We start from the raw sequence: 21370 nt of genomic DNA, 5'->3' as shown, positions 1-21370 counted from the left end.
ACTTTGCAGGGTCATTGCAGCCGCGTTTCAGATTCTTTGTAGGATCATTGCAGTTGCGATTTAGATACTTTGTGGAATAATATCAGATGCGTTTCAGATACTTCGCAGGATCATTGCAGGTGCATTTCAGATACTTTGTAGGATAATTGCAGGTGCATTTCAGATTCTTTGCAGGATCATTGCAGGCGCGTTTCAGATGCTTTGCAGGGTCATTGCGGGTTTTCCTATCAATTATTGTGAATCAGTCGCCTTATATACCCTAAATTTCCAAAAATTTTTAAAGAGGCTTACGCTTGAGTTCAAACGTCAACAATATAGCTATGTTTAAAATTATTTTAGGAATAAAGTTCTTTAAAACGATTTAACTAGAATTAAGGTAAATTAATGACAATTAAATTAATAAATATCAATTATATTTTTTTAATATTTAAAAATAGCCTCTAAATTGCGTCTCGACTTGGAGAGGTTTATTTTGGATTCCCAACTTGTACTCATCCCTTACAAAAATATTAAGCTGTAATTTATCTGAATACACGCTTTTCTGACTTGCTAAAGTAATATCTGAGATGGTCCAACTGTTTAGGTACATGTACAAGTTCTTACCACATCTAGCTAAAAAGGTATTTTCGTCTATCTAACATCCACAACATACACACTCACAGAACATAATCGAAAAACTCTTTAAAACTTGTAGCTAAAAACCGATTACAACTGAAGGGAAGGGTCCCGACAGGCTTGTTTTACGTCTATTCGCAACCAGGAAAACTGCTGTAGACTTATATGATAGCGCTAAAGTACTTTGGTTCGCAATTTCCTTCACATTTCGAGCGCCATGGTGATAGTAGATCTTGTCTTAATCGGTGAAGTTGGACTGCAAAACCAAGTGTATTCAATTCTCGAGTCATTCTCGAACTAGCTCTCAGTAAGTCTCTAGCATTACGAAGTATAGGCAGTGTCATACTTATTGAAACATATCTGATAAACTTTTGATAACTCTATATACAATACTGGCCCTTTTATGACCAAAAATGTTTCAATTTTCTATCTTTTATGGTGGTTTAAATATTTTTAGGATCGAGACGTGACAGTATTAGATCAAAAGATCTTATTGAGATGAATGAGTAAAGCTTTTTTAAGATGCCTTTTTAGGCCTAACCAATTGTTTATTCAAAGTTTAGGAAAATAAAAGCAGTAATATTAATGCCTAACAGAAGCAGATAAAAAGTTATGGAGCGCTCGAAGTTGACTTCCCGTACAAAAATTTTAAGCTGTAATTCATCTGCATACGCGCTTTTTTATCGCTACCACCCTGTAACCATTAAGGCTACATTTCTGCAGCTCAAAAAAACGGAAAATTTCACAGCAATTCTAGAACTGCAAATTGACTGCCGTTTCTACATTTTCTGTTTGTTAACTGTTAACTGTCTAGCCTGGCAGAAAAATGCAGCGCAATTCTGCAAACGCTATGCAAAAGTAGAAATACCAGCTGTTAGTTTAAAACTGTAACTTGACCGTTTTTATAGATATGTTACAGGTCTGCGAAATTGATGGAAAAGTAGAAATCCAGCTGCTAATTTAGAACTGTAATTTGACCGTTTTAATAGACATTTTACAGGTCTGCAAAAGTGATAGAAAAGTAGAAATACAGCTGCTAATTTAAAACTGAAATTTGACGACATTTATAAACATGTTACAGGTCTGCAAAAGTGATGGAAAAGTAGAAATGCAACTGCTAATTTAGAACTGTAATTTGACCATTTTTATAGACATGTTACAGGTCTGCAAAAGTGATAGAAAAGTAGAAATCCAGCTGCTAATTTAAAACTGCAATTCTACCACATTTATAGACATGTTACAGATCTGCAAAAGTGATGGAAAAGTAGAAATGCAGCTGCCAATTTAAAACTGTAATTTGACCATTTTATAGACATGTTACAGGTCTGCAAAAGTGATAGAAAAGTAGAAATCCAGCGGCTAATTTAAAACTGCAATTTGACCACATTTCTAGGCATGTTACAGGTCTGAAAGAGTGATTGAAAAGTAGAAATCTAGCTGCTAATTTAAAACTGCAATTTGACTACATTTAAAGACATGTTACAGGTCTGCAAAAGTGATGGAACAGTAGAAATACAGCTGCCAATTTAAAACTTTAATTTGACCTAAATTGACAATTTTTATAGACATGTTACAGGTCTGCAAAAGTGATGGAAAAGTAGAAATTCAGCTACCAACTTAAAACTGTAATTTAACCACATTTAGAGAGATATTGCAGGTATTCAAAAGTAGGAAATTCTACTTTTGAATACCTGCAATGTGTCTATAAATGTGGAATAGTTACAGTTTTAAATAGGCAGCTTTATTTCTACTTTTCCATCACTTTTTCAGACTTGTAACATGTCTATAAATATGGTCAAATTACAGTTTTAAATTGGCAGCTGGATTTCTACTTTTCCATCACTTTTTCATACTTGTAACATGTCTATAAATATGGTCAAATTACAGTTTTAAATTGGCAGCTGGATTTCTACTTTTCCATCACTTTTTCAGACTTGTAACATGTCTATACATGTAGTCAAATTACAGTTTTAAACTAGCATCTGGTATTTATACTTTTCTATCACTTTTGCACACCTGTAACATGTCTATAAAAATGGTCAAATTACAGTTTTAAATTGGCAGCTGAATTTCTGCTTTTCCATCACTTTTGTAGACCTGTTACACGTCTATAAATGTGGTCAAATTGCAGTTTTAAATTGGCAGCTGAATAACTACTTTTCCATAAGTTTTGCAGACCTGTAACATGTCTATAAATTAGGTAAAATTACAGTTTTAAATTGGCATCTGGATTTCTCCTTTTCCATCACTTTTGCAAACCTGTAACATGTCAATAAATATAGTCAAATTGCAGTTTTAAATTGGCAGCTGGATTTCTACTTTTCCATCACTTTTTCAGACTTGTAACATGTCTATACATGTAGTCAAATTACAGTTTTAAACTAGCATCTGGCATTTATACTTTTCTATCACTTTTGCACACCTGTAACATGTCTATAAAAATGGTCAAATTACAGTTTTAAATTGGCAGCTGAATTTCTGCTTTTCCATCACTTTTGTAGACCTGTTACACGTCTATAAATGTGGTCAAATTGCAGTTTTAAATTGGCAGCTGAATAACTACTTTTCCATAAGTTTTGCAGACCTGTAACATGTCTATAAATTAGGTAAAATTACAGTTTTAAATTGGCATCTGGATTTCTCCTTTTCCATCACTTTTGCAAACCTGTAACATGTCAATAAATATAGTCAAATTGCAGTTTTAAATTGGCAGCTGGATTTCTACTTTTCCATCACTTTTGCAGATCTGTAACATGTCTATAACTGTGGTCAAATTACAGTTTTAAACTAGCAGCTGTTATTTCTACTTTTGCATCGCGTTTGCAAAATCGCGCTGCATATTTCTGCCAGTACAGACAATTAACAGATAATAAACAGAAAATGTAGAAACGGCATACAATTTGCAGTTCTGGAATTGTTGTTAAATTTTCGCGTTTTTCGAGCTGCAGAAAATGTAGCCTTAATGTATACCTATTACAGCGTGGTAGCGATAAAAAAGCGCGTATGCAGATGAATTACAGCCTAAAATTTTTGTACGGGCAACCTAAATCATTTGTACTATGGTTAAATTTTCAATCCATGCATGGGAAAGGCCTCTAGTGTTATCACTACCGAGTTTGCTACTCAAGAACCCAAACTTCCCTCCCACAAGGTTCACGTAACGCTTTGATTGTTTCCTTTGATATTTCTAAAAATGTACGTGTTTTCTACAAACCCGAAACTAAATGTCAACAACTCTGTAATGCAATCATTGCGTTGCTGTTATGACATCACCAATGAACTCACTGGTGGGAAACGGAAAAGCCGTCATTAAAAGTGGTACCTCTCAATTAAATTCAGAGAAAATACACGTGAAAAATTGCCTTAATCTCCCAATTTTTACCTCTCCGTGTGACGTAGTCCAGGAGAGGTTCTGTACCGGCCGTGTCTGTGTGTCTGTCTGTCTGTCTGTGTGTCTGTCTGTCTGTCTGTCCGTTGTTACACCCACGTGACCGCGTTCGCAGTTTGCGTATCGGAGCAAACGTGTTCGCCATTTCCGAACTGCTTTCACAGTCACGGAAATGGCTCCTCTACTTAAGTTCTCACACCACCATCTTCTGGTCTTTGTCCATCCCACACGGACACCAGTCTGTTCTTACTGACTTCTAATCACCCACCACCATCTTCTGTTCTTTGTCAATCCCACATTGACACCAGTCTGCACTTACACTGGCTTCTAACACCACCACCATCTTCTGTTCTTTGTCAATCCCACATTGACACCAGTCTGCACTTACACTGCCTTCTAACACCACCATCCACTGGTCTTCCGTCTATTCCACATAGACACCAATCTGTACCATTGGCTTCTACTCCATTATCATCGTTTGGTTTTAGGATATACGCGGCGATCAGCTAGGGTTACGAGAAACGTCTAGCCTCCCTAAGGTAGGATCGCTACCAAAGGTTTTCGCATTTGCGGTTTTTCCTTACTATTATAATGGAAACGAATCGTATATATACCCCAAAATTTGAAGAAAGCGGGAAGAGGGGTACCCTTCACTTTAAACGTCAATATTAGCAAAGTTTGAGAAGATAATAGGTATAACTTTATTTTAAACGATTTTACTATTATTAATGTTAATTATTGAAGATTAAAATAATTAAAAATAATTATATTTATTTAAATATTAAAGATAAACCTCTCGTGCAAAGAGAGAGATTATCATCGCCTCCTATATCTGCCAAGGCCCGTGCATGCGATATATTTCCTTCATTGCCTCCTATATCTATCAAGGCCCGTGCATTGTGATATATTTCATTCATTGCATAAACATAAGCGAGATTGTTTTGGGAAAAAAATACTGCTTCCACTAATGGGTTTATACTCCTTGTTACTGTTGTATAGAGTAATCATGAGAAAAGCTTTAAAAATTACGTGAGGACAGACCTTTTTTATCCTCATTCAAAAATATTTTTTGGTGCTAGAAAGCTTTAAAAAATCCAAACGGTTAGGCATTGGTAAAAAAGACAAATGATATTTTTCAAATCTAATGAGATAACGCCCACCTAGTTGAAAATTGCCCTTTTTTATCCGCGGGAGCCATTCTTAATGAGAATTTCGATGCTAGTAGGTTGTCAATTAAACTACCGGTATATTATTGTTGTTGGAAATTGGATATTAAGTCAAATTAAGTGGTTGTAAAGAGACAGCAGGTTTTTGCCACTTCTTTTTGTGAGTATTTGATTTTTATATGTAAAATGGAGGAAGATAATGTTGAGAGTAAGTATGAAATGCGGAAGCGCAAAGCGCGGGAAAGGATGAGGGCAAAAAGGTCGACGTTTTCATTGGATACTTAAGGTTATATAATCTTCTCGACACGGAGAGGTAATATTTTGGTTTTCCCGACTTGTTTAGTTCATGAAAACACTAAAGCTTGAGCGTATCACAATTATAAAACTGCTTAAAAAATTACAAAGTATTATAGTACCCTAAGGCATTTTGGTAATAATTATACCAAATTTATAATAACTACAAGTAACTGTGGGCGTTTCACCATTGCACTAAAATTCATCGGCAAGATAGCGGTTTGGTTATAAAATTAAAACTACCTTTTCAATCTTTAACGAGTTATATATAAAAACTAATCTCTTATTACGTGTAAATCTCAACTATTTTAAGTTAATGCTCCAATACGCAAACTTTGCTCAAATCGCAAGTGTCCGCGTCTTGGTAAGCTTCCTCGAATTCCTTGAAAGAACATAGCTCGTTAGAGCATCCCTTTATTTTCACTGGTTTTTCGTTGACGAGGGTTTCGATTTTGAAATTCTGATCACCGTCGCATTTGTACAAGGTAAAGGCGATGTTCGCCATGAAGGGGCAAATGAGACTAGATTTCCATTTGCGATCGCTGGATGCGCTATAATTGTCGGCCATGAGTGGTTTGTCGTCTTTGAAAAGTCCAAAAGCACTCAAAATCTTTTTCATGGCTCCCACGTGTGAAAACATCATGTAGGCATTCGGATGTTCACCTTGTTTCGCAAGTCTATGGACGAAATCGAAACAATATGTTAAAATCTATATCTATATAAATCAAAGTCCTGACTGACTGATTGACTGACAGACTGACTGATAATCAACGCCCAGCCCAAACCGCTTGCCCTAGAAGGCTGAACATTTGCAGGAACGTTACTCATAAGTAGTATATAGGCGCGTACTAAGAAATATTTTTCCAATCCGCCGCCATCTTAATAAATGGCACCCAGAAATGTTAAAAATCTTCTCTATGCAACAAAGCCCGCGCGTTTCAACCGATTTCACAAATATTTAGTACACTGGTTTCCTTTAACCTATAGACGGGCTGAGAATGGTCTTTTGGGTTCGATTTGATTGGAAATAGCTGAATTTTACAACGCAAAAATATTTAGACCTGAATTGGTTCAGTAGATCCTTGACAAGAGGACACGCTTATCGATAATTTCGCTCTGGGCCACCATAGCCATCACTGTAATAATAATTTAGGTCCTCCAAATATTCAAATATTTTAACGTCGCTTTCGGAAAAGATGTGGCACCATATAGAATTTCCATCGATGGCGTACTCAAACTGACAAGTTCGGGGCATCATCTTGACTTGATCAGCAGTAACGTTGAAGCCAAGGCTTTCCGTAATTTGATCTAACGTTGTGTTCATGGCATTTGATGTCAAAAACTTAAGTTCTTCCTCCGCCTTTTTTTTGTAATTTTTATCCTGATTTAAATAGTTTCCAAGTAAAGAAAATAATGTTTATGTGATATTGTTAATTTAACTATATATTCAATTCCCAAGTTTTCCTATTTCGGTATTACTCTTTTATTGTGACCATTATCTTAATCTACTTAAAGCTATCCAATTTTCGTCGTCAGTGTCCCCGCGAGATCTCTTCCAGCCATCCCATACATTTCAGAAACATAAGAAATATAGATCGAGTACGGAAACCAAGGATGATTGGGGGGAGGGAAGGATGCGTAATCTGAGGAAATTCTGCACGGTAACTGTGGAACAACTCAGATAGGAATACTCGGAAAAATGGCGGGTGGTCTATGTCAGATAAATCACGAAGACCGCCCGCCATTATTCCGTGTATTTTTCCGCCATTTTCTAACGTCCCTCTGGACCTGAGCCGTTCCACAGTTAGCGGGGCAATTTCTCTCAGATTACTCATTCTCCCCTCACCATCCTTGCGGAAACGACTGTCAGTTTTAAAATACAACCAAACGCACCCTAGAAGACACTTCACCGAAATTAACTAATTTATAAATTACCTCGTTGAGTATTTTAGGATAATTAATCGGGAGTTTTTATAAACAAATTTTGTTACCTACACCAGGGGTAAATAACGAAAGGAGTTAGAGACGCTAGCTTCCGTAGTGTAGAATACAGTGGGACTTTCAAACGTAGACACAGAAAAGAGAAAACGCCTCGGTCGCGCCGCCTATAATTCAAAATAAGTATGATATTTTCCAACCAATAGCGTGGCAGCAAAGATTCGAAAGGCATGCTGGGATATCGATTTTCTCCTGTCTGCTAGTATTCGTCTGCTAGTGTTCGTCTGCTTACGACTGAGTGACAATTAGGCTTAGAGTAAAGTTTATTCATTAAGGTGCACCAAGAAGTTATATCAGTATCTCAGAGAGAAGGCATAAGATGCCTTTGTATTCGCGCGCCATAGTCCCAGTCCCCCTTTCAAATACAAGGGGGGACGTAAAAGGAGGCGCCGGGCTATTTCGTCTCTCCTCAGTCGGAAAATACGTAATTTTCGTCATTCGAGTCGTCGCGCTGACGTGAGTTTTCAAGAACCAATGAGATGCTGGTTGCAATTTAGAAGCGGGGATTAACTCCGGACCTACGTTTGGACTGGAGATAAAGCTGGAAATCTGGCGAATTTATATCTTCTCTCTGAGATACTAGATATAACTTCTTGGTGCACTTGAATTAGAAACATGCAACTTTAAAGTTGGTAATTTCCTTATTCGATAATGAAATGGAATTAAATGTCGTTTTTGCATCCTTCAATACAGTTTTAGTTGTTTTAATTTCTTTAGTCACAGATACAGTCGATGATCCTGATCCCACAGTTCTCACTAAGCCTTGGCTCACTGGGCCGACTCTGTAACCGAGCACTTACGGCAAAACAAGTTTGATCACATTTTGAGGATTTCCCCGGCTTCAAATTGCAAATTGTTGACTTATCTTTCTTCTTTAAATCGCTATTTACTCGCGATTGAATATAATAATTATATTGGGTTGATTTATGAGACGACTTCACAACATCGACACCCGCCATTTTAATTTACCCAGAATACCTTGCGGCGCGAGATTTTAAGGCAAAACTATTAAGGTTCTGGTCTTATTTACAATACAGTTCCAAAGATGGCACTACGTTAGTTACAAATTCTATGACGTTTCAAGGTCCCACTGTATTCTACACTACGGAAGCTAACGTCTCTAACTCCTTTCGTAATTTACCCCTGCCTACACTATACATATGTCGACGGGAGCTAATTTCCTCTTTTATTTGTGACCATTAGTTTAGGTACTAACTTTCAAAAGTTGGCCCAAACATAAACTACAAATTTTAAACCAAGAGCAAACCCATTTCCATTACTCATAATCAAACTGTTATTTAGGTAAATCTACTAAAAGCTATCTAATTTTCGTCGTCATTGTCCCCGCGATATCTCTTCCAGACATCAGAAACCTATCAGATAGTCGATATAGATCGAGTACGGAAACCAAGGGTGATGGGGGAAACGACTGTCACTTTCAGTGGCGTCGCCAGGGGTTTTTTGGAGGCGCTTGAGCCCCCTGAAAATTCTGTGAAGTCCCTCCTAAAATTTTTTAAAAGCACCCCCTAATATTTACCTACAACCTCTCCTAATCATTCAGTTGGGGTGAATTGAAGTTTTTACTATGAAAGTGAAATACACATAGAAACACTATTTCATATTTATATCCTCTAGAGCGTATGTATACAGTCGTAACAGTCTATTTTGATGATTTTTCTATGGCATAGCTACTCTACACCGTCCCTAGCGCTGAGGGCAACATCTTCCCCCTTTTTTCTCAATCGCCTGCCTTGACAGTGCCTTCCGAAGCAAGGTGTAAAAATAACTTCTCCCCGTCCTTTACCCAATAAAGTACCGAGGATCTCCGAATCGAATAATTGAAATTTGCCATTAACTGCCCCCCCCCCTCAATTAAGCACGCCCACTATAGTCTGTCAAACGAAAGAAGAGCCCTGAGAAATTCGTCCAAATTGATGTCGCCACCATCGACCCCATAGTACTTAATCAACTTGTTTTGTTTTGTCAATAGTCGTCTGTAATATAGTCTGCTATAAACAGATAGGCTTAATCGCAATAGAACCAATACATTTTGCAATATATATTTAATATGTTTATGTTTCATGGTTTTTTACGATCATCGAGTATTAAAGAATATAAAACAAAATTAACGACAAGACACCAGTTTTATCTTTGTTGAACTAGCATTGCAATATATTTTAATGACATAATAGCAGACTATATTACAGACGACTATTGACAAAACAAAACAAGTTGATAAAGTACTATGGGGTCGATGGTGGCGACACCAATTTGGACAAATTTCTCAGGGCTCTTCTTTCGTTTGACAGACTGTAGACCATTTTAACAGTAATAAAATTAATTTATGTGAAGCGAAAGCTTTTGTGATAAAACATGCGTTCAGTCCTTAATTACTTTTCCTTATTTTATTACTCTAATATTCGCCTTATAGACATGAGGGTGTCATGATAAAAGTGATGTGTTTTGAAAAATTGGAAACACAACACTTTAGGGAGGGCTTAAGCCCTTCCAAATCCGAGCCCCTGGCGACGCCACTGCATAAACGAGGGGGGATGAAAACGGAGTAACGTTTCTAGGGTTTGAAATTTGGGGAAGTGGCGGTGGGCTAATCTGGGCCAACTATTTGAAAGTTATTACAAGAAATTAGTAATTAGATTTTGCTTCATTAGTTCATTGGGATATGTGTAGACCTTTATAACTATCCGAAAAAATTTTGTCTCTCGTGAAATTATTCGTATTTTAAAGATATACAAACTTTAAGGAACCGAATTTATTGAATATGAAACATTTGTAAATGAAGGAATTTCACTTGTCTTAAGTTTTGTTTTAGTTTCGGTTTGCTTTTATTCGACACTACTGCGACTCCCTTCAAAAGAACGTGAAAATTTTACATGTCTCCATCTGTTGAATGGTCTTCTCTATTTATTTGTTTGTTTGTTTTTCTTCAAACTAATATTTTTTTATTTTGAATTTTATTTCTACAAAGCTGAAACTAAACGAATCCATGAAAATCTTATATATTGCTGTTAAACTTTGGTAGGGCTACGAGCAATATTTTGGTAGGGTTTAAGGGTTATTTTGTGTGGGCTAAGTTCGAAATTTGGGGGGCTATCCCCTAAAAAACGCCTAGCGACGCCACTGTGAAAACGGTGGCAGATTCGCGCTACCCTCTGCACACTGGCTATTCAAGAGAGAGGAAAACTGGGGATAGAAGCAGTCGGTGCTGGCGACGATGATTCTACAGACGCGCGCTTTGGCAATTTTGCCCATAGGTCTATTGGTTTCTTCTCAGCTACATGGTATCGATGGGACTAATAGTTTTACCCGAATAGTAAAAGTAGTAGAAGTATTAATGACGGGAGTGAGGAAACAAGTAAGGAGTTGGCAACATGTGATTCACGTTGCCTAGTAGCCAAATATTAGGGAATATTTCGCTAGGATAAAGTTGATTGAAGTTGAGATAGCGAGAATACGTAAACGATGTGGTGTTATTATGGGCTAGACCATCTTGTTCTTTAAAAGCCCGAAAGACCAGCGCTTTTGAGAGAGAACGAGAGAGAGAGGTCGATGGCACTGCTCGTGCTGCGTGGAGTCCAGTGTTCAAGATAACCATCTCGTGGCTATTTACCAGCCAGTCTTATATACGGTGGCCTTGGAGAATGGTGTGTCTTTAGCATTGCTCTTAGCTTGGAAATCAAATTTCTCTGAATTAGTACGTAAATATATTGTAAAAACATTTTAGATCATTGAATGAACGTGAATGAAATCAAAGTTATTGTGATTTGACAAGGTAAAACCTTTTTCATTAAGACAGACAAAAAGTACTATGGTGTTAAAAACATGGAAGAATCCAGACTCAAGACCAACGTTGAAATATATCAGTATGGCCGTTCTTCAAGCCTATTGAAACCTTGACGTCGTAAGCTGTAACCGAGTAGAGACTAATTTCTTAGATGCCAGCTTCATAAAAATATACGAGCATACAGTAATTACGATCACTTATTGGAATGTTTCGTCCAATTAAATTCATAAAAACTGAGAAGCCGGATACGGATGAGGTGGAAAATTTGGATACACCTTCAAACGTTTTACTGAAATGGCCAATCATCATTAAGAATGATGATGACGAGACTAGCACTTCTAAAGAAGCAGATTCGGTTCATCTCCCAGAGGAAAACACTGACAATGTGGAAGAAGTTACTGAGAATCAGCAACAAAGGAAGTTATCCCCTTTGATGAATGACAGACAATCACACAATGCTAAGAAGCCTTTTACATGTGACGTCTGTGGCTTGTCGTTTAAAAGTAATTCACTTTTAACAAGTCATAAGGTTAGACACTCTTCTCATCGCCCGTTTCATTGTGAACTGTGTCAGAAGGCCTTCAAACGCCAAAAGGAATTGGAACTACATAAAGTCATACACTCGTCCAAACGTTCATTTAAATGTCAAGTGTGTCAGATGACCTTCAAATGGAAAAGTGCCTTTTCACGACATAAACTCATACACTTGTCCGAACGTACATTAAAATGTCAAATGTGTCATATGACCTTCAAAAGGAAATGTGGTTTGACGGAACATCAACTCACTCACATGTCCGAACGCCCATTTCAATGTCAAATGTGTCATATGGCCTTCAAAAGGAAAAGTGGTTTGACGGACCATCAACTCACTCACATGTCCGAACGCCCATTTAAATGTCAAATGTGTCATATGGCCTTCAAAAGGAAATTGGGTTTGACGGAACATCAACTGACTCACATGTCCAAATATGATTTGTGTAACTCTACTTATAAATCACAATATGGCCTTCGGTTGAAACTTCACAAATGTTCTGAATGCGATAAAACCTTTAAAAGAGTGAGGGAACTAAAAAGTCATAAGGTTCTTCATTCTTCGGAGCGACCATTTAAATGCGATAAGTGTGATAAATCTTTCAAAATGAGATCGAGTCTAAATTTGCACAAGGCCACACATTTGGAGGATAAACCATTCAATTGCCAACAGTGCAAGCGTTCTTATCAAACTAAATTGTTTTTAAACGCTCACAAGAGAAGAGCACATATTACTACTAAATCAGTTCAATGCGACTTATGTGATGCGAAATTTAAAACCAAAAGTCATTTAAATTTTCACAAGATTTATGTTCACGAGAACAAAAGGCCCTTTTCTTGTGAACAGTGTGGCAAAACCTTCAAAACCCCTTACACGTTAAAGAAACACTTCAAATTTGTGCATACTGATGAAAGACCGTTCAAATGCACGGAATGCGATTCGGCCTTCAAATGTGGCTCATATTTGAAAAAACATAAACTATTTCACTGCCGTGCTAAATCTTTCAAATGTTCTAAATGTCATCTGTGTTTCCCTTCCGAAACATCCCGTCGTGCACACGAGACATCTAATCATTTATATGACAAATATTTCGAAACTTGGCGAAGATATAAGAAATGTTCAAGCACTGATGTGAAACCTGTCATTCACGAGTGCTACATTTGCAAAACCGCGTTTGCAAATGAATACAATTTGTTTCAACATAAAGGTACGAGATGTTCCCTCCTAAACTTCAAACTGCGAGCTTCACATGTTGTATTGGAGAGGTTATCTCCGAAGCAACTCGCCGAATATGGTGTTTTTTCATATCCACGATTGAGAATTCAGATCGAGGACTTCGTCATTAAAAAGGAACCATTATAAACACAAGCTATGTTTTTACAAAATCTCATAACTCATGAGTAATGTTTTTGTATACTAGGCCTATACATTGGATCAAATAAAAATACTTCTCATGTCATGAAAAATTGAAGTCTTGGATGATGCCTAATTTTTCTGTTACCTAACAGATCCAAGTTTATAGAGCCGCATTGAACAGGTTAGTTAACGAAAGGAAAGTCTAATAATCAGGTAACAAGTTTTTTAAAAATATATGTAATTTCCAATGTCATCCACGTTTCATCATAAGCATATAATACCACCCGTAAGCGTGAATTCACAATACGACCACGGGTAATCACCATTGTACAATAGCGCCAAAGAGATATTTGAGGTCCTACGCCACCTCGAGGGGAATCGAAGCAATTCTCTCCTTCCCAGTATCCCCCTAGTGGGCCCCTACTATCTTTTAACTCGGCAGTCGTCTGCTTCTGAAATAATAATTGTCATTTTAAGTTTATTAAGTGTAAATTATTTTGAATTTTTATTCAAAATAGAAAAAAATGATAGAGATAAGTTAAAACAGTACATATGGTTTCGGATGCATAGGATAAAAGAGTAGGTTGCCGCTTGCGGTTAAGCCTTTGGATTTGGAAGAAGTTTTATATTGGCCACTTCAACTGTTATAAAAATTCGGTTTACTATCCCATCCGAAAAAATAGATGAATAAATAAAATTTAAATAAACATTAACTTTACATTCCTCCCCCTCCCCGATCATTAGCGAAGACTCGAACATCAAAATCCACGGTTTAAAATGTTTGTTATGATTACAAGTATTAATGCAGGTAGAGCATATTGCATATAATAGGTAAGAATAAGGTATATATTAATCCTTGTATTTGTGTCCAAGCTTCCGTTAGCATCCCTTGCGCGATTTTGAAAAGCGTTTCCCTTTGGTGCCACCAGGAAGACCTGTGTCGCGAGTTTTACTCAGACAATGCCTGTGGCTAAATTCCCCCCCCCCCCCGATTCACGCTTACGGGTGGTATGATATGCTTATGGTTTCATGCAATCTCGAACTTATCGAGACTTAAAGGGAAGGGTTAGATAACATAGCATTATCCCTTAAATGAACGTCCTTTTTCTAAATGTGAAAGGAAAAATATTAAACAAAAGTATACACGATGTCTTATTTCAAAATAATTAGCATTTAATTAGTCTTAAAAACGAGGACTATTGCGCCACCATTGGTTAACCTCTCTCCGCCTGTGAGAATTCAACCAATCTTGTAAGGGTAAGTGGTTCGGTTTAGCAGACGCCACTTAACCAATGGCGGATGTCGCAGTAGTCCTCGTTTTAAAGACTAATTAAATGCTATTTATTCTGTAATAAGAGATCATTTACTTACTTCTAATATTTTTTCTTTTATATTTAGGAAAAGGCCGTTCTTTTAAGGCATGACGTTATGTTAAAAAAAATACCTCAGCCACAAGCCCACAAATACTGTTGTATATGCCAACAATTACTAACAAATAAAGATTTACTGACCTGTATAAAAATTAAACGAATCCAAGTTAAAATACATATATAGTACATCAAAGGTTCATAAATTAACTAACATAATTTGCAGCTAATTAACCTTATCTACATTTTTTTTCCAAAATGGATCAAGTTCCGAAACAATTTCGATGACAATCTAATCTAAAACAGCTGTCAATTGAACAATTGTACTGTTTCGCATTGGTGCGCAGCACAGGTATCTTAATACAAGTTCGTAAAATCACCGGAATTAAAACAAAATATAAATATAAAGTCAAAATAATGTGCAACAAAAATAAACTTAACTTAATTAATTTTTAGCGACAAATTTTAAAGTTACAATGTGAGTGTTTTCAAAAGCACCATATCAAAACATCTTTGGACCCCGTTATGAAAAATAGTTCAATACCATTTTGATTTTCTTCTTCTTAGTTTTGCATAAACAAGTAAGTCTGCATTTGGACTAAAACTATTTGTACTTGCGCTAAAATAATAAATACAATAATTGCTATTGTACTTTAATATGCTAAAACGAAGCCAGCATATCCAGTTATATTTTTACTCGTTACCAATAATTGTAGCGCTCCTCATTTTTAAACTGCCAGTCTACCATTCGCGAATTTCCCGCCAAGAGTTTTCAATTCAGTCGGCTAGAGGCACTGCGTGTTAGTTGAATGGGGGAAGGTAGCTATAGTGGGACGGAATGACTATCTCACGAGTCACGAGTTTAGAGCGGCCGGCCGAACCCCCTCCTTCACTGCGCTTACCGCCGGCCGAGAGGTTTGGTCCCGATTCGCCGCTATTCATTTCGCCGCCGCGCCAATTCGCCTCCAAAAAAAGTCTCAGTTCGCCGCCCATCCATTTCGGCGCCGTCGCATTTCGCCGCTTTGCGAAAAACGATAAGAGAAGAAAATGGAATGACCGAAGTCCCAGATATTAAAATGTTTCAGTTCAATGACATGATTATAAAACATTTAATTTAAAAAAATAAAGATCTTCGTTTTTTTCATCAAAATTCCATTTGCCCAAAATATTTTATCATGAAATTTTGAATTATGGTCGAAAGAGAACGTGTGAAGACTGGCAAACGTTGCTCACGATAAACGTAAGTGAACACAGACTAACGGCGAGCTGTCTATGTATTTCCACTTTATTAAGACGTATTTAAAACGTATATAGTATTTCAAAATAACCCTTATATCCCTTTATATAACCCTAAAATATTTTCCAAGGACTACGATGACCATATAGGGTACGTGTAACCGATGTCGCGTGTGTTTGTTATATAGTAATTCCTTCACGCGAACCCTTCCCAAAATAATGCAAAATTTCATGATAAAATATTTTGGGCAAATAGAATTTTGGTGAAAAAAAAAACGAAGATAAGTATTTTTTAAATAACTGATGTTTTATAATCATGTCATTAAACTGAAACTTTTTAATATCTGGCACTTCGGTCATTCCCTTTTCTTCTCTTATCGTTTACTTTTTCTAGTCTTTGTCCACAAAGACAGTTTTTATTAATTTTACCTTTGGTTTTACATTTATGTCAAAATAAAGTTTTTTTTTTATGTATATGACATTCGAAAATCTCATCTTAATAAGTCGGCGAAATGAACTGGCGGTGAAATGAGTCCCGTTTGGCGGCGAAATGAAAAGCGGCGAATCGGAACTTCTTGGCGGCGAAATGAAAAGCGGCGAATCGGGACCGGACCGGCCGAGACCGGCAGAAACCTTACCAGCCCAAAAAACCGCCTTCTGCCCAGGGCTCTACATAAGGATATTTTTTTAGTAGTCAGCCTGACTAGTGAACCCCCTATCCCAATTTTTTTAGTAGTCACTGACTAGTGAGACGCATGGTTTACGAATGTTTGGGACATTTTTTTTACTAGTCAAGTTGACTATTGAACCCCCAGATGCATGAGTATTGGGAAAAAGATTCCATCATCGAAACCACAATTGAACCTCTCAAAATTAATATGCAAGAAGACAGCGAAGACTCTGATGAAGACGTGGACTGAAGACGCTTTGATGCTGAACTACTTATGGACAAGTACTTTAACTTATGTCATTAAAATATATTGCAATGCTAGTTCAACAAAGGTAAAACTGGTGTCTTGTCGTTAATTTTGTTTTTTATTCTTTAATACTCGATGATCGTAAAAAATCACGAAACATAAACATATTAAATATATATAGCAAAATTTATTGGTTCTATTGCGAGAACAAAGCCTGGGACCAGTCCGGAGACCTGGGACCCTATTCTCTAAAAATCTAAATCATTTGGACGATGATCCAAATCTAAACGTTTGGATCGGCTCCATTTGGATAGGGCGCTTAAGGTGGAAGTTCCCGATTATACTCCAAAAAAGAGTAAACTAGTTCCCATTTTATTTCAAAAGCAAAGAAGCTATCGACAAACTGTTTTCTCGACAATTTTTAGTGAAACCTTACCTTGTTCCCAATATAAAATTGAGAGTTGGACTAGGCCTTTCTATAAATTATTTCGCGGGAGGGTACGAACGCCCTTCATCTCTGCTTTTTCCCCCGGCAACATTTTCTTTTCGCGGGAGGGAAGAATAGCCTTCGTCTCTGCTTTTTCCCCCGGCAACATACGGATTTTATGTAAAGGCCTCTTGCTTCAGTTAATTAATTAAAATTATTTTATTAACTATAATAGAATGAGACTCAGTTCCCGTTTAATTTCGTTTCCAGTGAGGCAATTTTCGAAATTGAAATTTCAAATAATATAGCATAAATACATTCGTTTCTTGCAACAAAAACTATAAATTTATATTTAATACTTAATTATTTATTGACGAAAAACCACTTTTTGGTGATGAAATAATAGGTGGCACCATGGTCGCGATTTTATATTTTGGTTTAGTAATATTTCTTGTGGCGTGGACTTGGGTCCAGGCCCAGCCTCACCCTACAATAACGTTGGTGTTGCCTGCCACCACATTAAGGGTACCAAAGATCTTTTCTTTGAAAGGAATAAAGAATAGGACACACCGATACCTTTCCCAGTTTGCCTTATTCTTTCCCACTAAAAAGAAATACAGTTTGAAGTTGTATGATCTCCCCCCCCCCTTAAATAGAAGAAGTTCAGGCAACAAAATATGTAGGCATACAAAATAGGAGTCGTTTCAAGATCAGTGGCATCGTTCGGTCCCCATTTCCAATAACGAAACCCCTTACCACCCCAACCTAATGGGTCCGCGCCCCGAGGCAAAAGAAATATTCATTCTCAGGTCGTAAAAGCTATTGCAGTCTCAGTATGTTTAGCCTGCACACATGCTTTTGCTACACATGGTTTTCAGAATAGGAGGATTGATACCATTTACACCAGTAGGCCCGGGTACTTGGCGGACAAAGTGAAGTACCAAGTAGACTGGCCTCCTGGTGTTAATGGTATCAATCCTCCTAGTCTGAAATCTATTAAATGAATAGTATAAGTTGAGTTATGAGTTCTATACTCCTTCGTATCATAACCCGCGATGACTCTTTTCTTTGTCAAAGAGCGACAAATGTTCAAGATATCGCAAAATACAATTATTCAGAAAAAAACTGTTTCGAGAAAAATTCTAGACCCACACTTTTCGAAAGGTAAATTGTGTAAAGATCCCTCGTACATCATCAAAGTTAAAAAAAACTGAAACTAGACGCCTCTAAAAATCGCATTAACTGGCGTGAAATAACGACACTGAGTAGCCAACATGCGGCTCGAATAATACATATCGAATTATATTAATTACATTACTTAAAATTACTCAGATTCAATTTACGGTCTGCAACATATAACAAATATTTCTAGCTTTTCCGATCAGAATATCAATTAGTTGCTGTTTTTTTCGTTTGAATTTATTTCTAAAGAGGTACTTTTCTTGAAACTTTGAGGGAGTAAAAGATACTGATTCTACCGGGACAATAGGTCGCGGCACTTAGAAAGCTCTCTTTTCATTAGCCTTCTCTCACCACTCACTTCTACGAAAAAGTGAACTGCGAGGGCTCCCCAGAGTCCCCAATAAAGAGAAGCTAGCTTCTTTACCTACTCTTCGTTCCTGAACTTGCATATGTCAGTGAGATGTTTTTCCGAGGGGCAGTCATTCAGCGTATTCGGTGTATAATACCGCTGCCCTTTGCAGTGCTAAAATGATTACTCGTAAACCGTACAAAGAATCTAAGAGTGATTAGCCCCTCATAGGGGCCAAAAACGCGAGCTAGTATAGCACGAGCCACAGAAAAAGTTAAAGTTGGACATTTTCTACACAACCTGCCCATGCAAAGGACTGTTATTTTTGAATTTGCAATATCCCTGGAGCATAATGTTTTTCTATGCTTAAAATTAGTCAATCGCTTCAGGCGAAAAAATCATTCCCATCCCCAGCTTTTCTATTACGAGGCCTGAATAGTAGGATAGACAGTATAGTATTATTATATTTTTCCAAGATAACCTGGTATTTACCCTTATATTCCTTTCGTTAAAGCGAGATCATTTTGGTAGTTAGCAAAAGCTATAGCAACTTAGCAGGGAGTGACCACGCCTTTTTTAAGACTTCTCCCTGTTAAAGGTGACAATGTTAAATTTATAAATAGACTCGAGACACTTTTACAGATCATTGGTCGGATTGTGATTTTTATGGTTTGAAAAAGGACGGTACTTTTCATAATTATTTGCATTTATAATGAGCATTCCGGTGGCCCTCCAGCGCCATCTAGTTTTCAAAAACGCCCTATTAAAAGTGCGACCTTCCACCTTAAAACCGTATTCTCTAACCCAAATCCAAATCGACATTTGGATCTCCCGCCAAACCTTTATCCAAACCAAATGTACGTCACTTCCTCTTTCATTACGTAATTTTACTTAGCGTTTATTGGTCAATTCTTTTGCAGCGTTTAATATAAAAGTAAAATGTTTTTAAGCCTTGGATTTTTGCAAGTTAGATTGTAATAATTTTGTAAAATTAAGAAACCTCTTAATTTGATAGTTTAAGCTTATTAGGCCTAATTAATATTAAGTGGGAAATTAATTTGATAGTTTAAGCTTATTAGGCCTAATTAATATTAAGTGGGAAATTAATTTGAATGAAAAATAGGTGGATATCTTTTATTAATTGGGAAATAATGCACACATTTTACATTTAAATTTTACAAGTAAACATTTATTTTGTGTATATAAAATTCAAAATTAATTTCACTAAGGCAATAAATTAATTACCTAGGAGGAATTAACTAGTACATATGTTTAATATTAGAATTTAACTCGTTTCAAAACTAATAAAGTTTTGAACCGTTTTTTTTTAATTTAGTTAGTAAAATTTGTGATTGTCGATTGGTCAATATTGTAAATTAACCAATGGTGGAAGCAATTTTTTTTAAACTCAATGAAACTGAAATAGCAATCAATCATCTACTGAAAGAGGTATCAACCTACTTTTTTTTCAAAAGAAGGTAAATAAGGATTAGATGGCCGCTTGCTGCTTCAAACAAGATTTTTAATCATGAAGAGAATATTTTGTTAATTTTGGTCAAATTTAGATATTCGGTAATCGAGTTGATATGACTTGAAGCACTTTTTACTCATGTCTATTTTAAACTTTAATCACAGATTTCGCTTACCATTTCACAAGCATAATAAACACTACAGAAGGACGCAAATCTATCTGTGATCAGTAACAGTGACCAATATAGCAATTTGCCCAATTAATCGGTTTGAACTTCATTTGCACATTTCTATTCGTCAATTTGAAATGTTGCGAGAAATTTGAATGGAATATAAGTAGTTATCTCTTTCAGTAGATAATTTTTGATGTTGATATTTAAGATTCGTGGAGTTAAAAAAAATTATTAAGCTTTGATATCAACATCGGTTAATTTACGATATGGGATTATGATGGTAGTCTGTTTATAAGATTAAATCGTTACTTTAAGTGTCACTAGACAGTATCTACCTCCAAAATCGAGAGTTAGTAACTTTTAAGCATGGGCGAATACTCGAGTAACACGAATAACTCGATCGAATATCGAGACGAATAACCGTCTCGATATTCGATAAGCCCCTTTTCGGGTATTCGAACGAATAACGAATAGTGAATTTTACTATTCGGGCCTACTATTCGTTAAATATTCGATTAACTATTCAAGAAAACAAAAATATTAACCCTAAAAATGTTTTAAAAAAGTAATGGCAGTTACACTTTTTAATGTATAAGTTTCTATGGGAAAATAGGCCTGAAGTGCTACTACTCTATAGCGCATCTAAATTCTAAATATAATTTAAATTGATTTTAATTAATCCTTCTATTTCTGACTATTCGATAACTATTCGATAAGGGCAATTTTAAGTTAAGCCTAATTATTCGATATTCGGTTCCCAAACAACTATTCGTCTCGGTATTCGATAAGAAAATTTTTCACTATTCGATATTCGTCTCGACAGTCAAAAACTGGTATTCGCCCATGCTTAGTAACTTTATAACCATCTCCTAGTCACAGGATATCCGAGGGTCAATTTCTTATATCATATGACATGTGATAATCTGACGAAGGCTTACTATAGCTCAGTCAACTTTTGGCAAGGCCTAAGGCTAACCCGTTTTGCTTGAGTTTCGCGGTCAAATTCCTTTTAAAGCATAAATCATATAGTATCCACCCTTGATTTTCATTTCGCAACACACGTTGGATTCGTAAACCTCGACGCGCACCACGATTAGA

The 21370-nt window shown here is 36.5% G+C and overlaps 3 protein-coding genes across 5 annotated transcripts in view; 2 read left to right on the top strand and 1 right to left on the bottom strand.

The window, feature by feature from the left end:
* The window catches only part of LOC149619107 (uncharacterized), a 95420-nt gene extending 75435 nt beyond the window's left edge, over nucleotides 1–19985 (top strand). Inside the window, exon 2 of the mRNA XM_089855844.1 lies at nucleotides 19228–19985. The gene's annotated coding sequence lies outside the window, so the exon portion shown is untranslated. The remainder of the gene's footprint in view (nucleotides 1–19227) is intronic.
* Nucleotides 5505–10731, bottom strand: LOC149619109 (multiple inositol polyphosphate phosphatase 1-like). The gene is made up of 4 exons (XM_089854567.1): nucleotides 10629–10731; nucleotides 7155–7357; nucleotides 6567–6844; nucleotides 5505–6140 (listed from the first exon to the last, which is right to left on the bottom strand). Exons 1-4 carry the CDS (start codon nucleotides 10729–10731, stop codon nucleotides 5777–5779), a joined length of 948 nt encoding a protein of 315 aa, XP_089710693.1. The 3' UTR covers nucleotides 5505–5776.
* LOC149619108 (uncharacterized) lies at nucleotides 10669–13261 on the top strand. 3 transcript variants are annotated; one of them, XM_089854415.1, is made up of 2 exons: nucleotides 10669–11173; nucleotides 11276–13261. In XM_089854415.1, exon 2 carries the CDS (start codon nucleotides 11469–11471, stop codon nucleotides 13155–13157), a length of 1689 nt encoding a protein of 562 aa, XP_089710541.1. In that variant the 5' UTR covers nucleotides 10669–11173; nucleotides 11276–11468; the 3' UTR covers nucleotides 13158–13261. The 3 variants fall into 3 exon arrangements, with proteins under 3 accessions (XP_089710541.1, XP_089710540.1, XP_089710542.1); XM_089854414.1 differs by having other exon boundaries at nucleotides 11272–13261; XM_089854416.1 differs by lacking the exon at nucleotides 10669–11173 and having other exon boundaries at nucleotides 11633–11766; nucleotides 11838–13261.
* Nucleotides 19986–21370: the final 1385 nt, after the last annotated feature.

This window comes from Phalangium opilio, unplaced genomic scaffold, assembly GCF_054372755.1.
Source record: "Phalangium opilio isolate 3A_F unplaced genomic scaffold, DU_Popi_V2 ptg000209l_1, whole genome shotgun sequence".
NCBI lineage: Eukaryota > Metazoa > Arthropoda > Arachnida > Opiliones > Phalangiidae > Phalangium > Phalangium opilio.
This window is presented reverse-complemented; position numbering and strand designations above follow the sequence as displayed.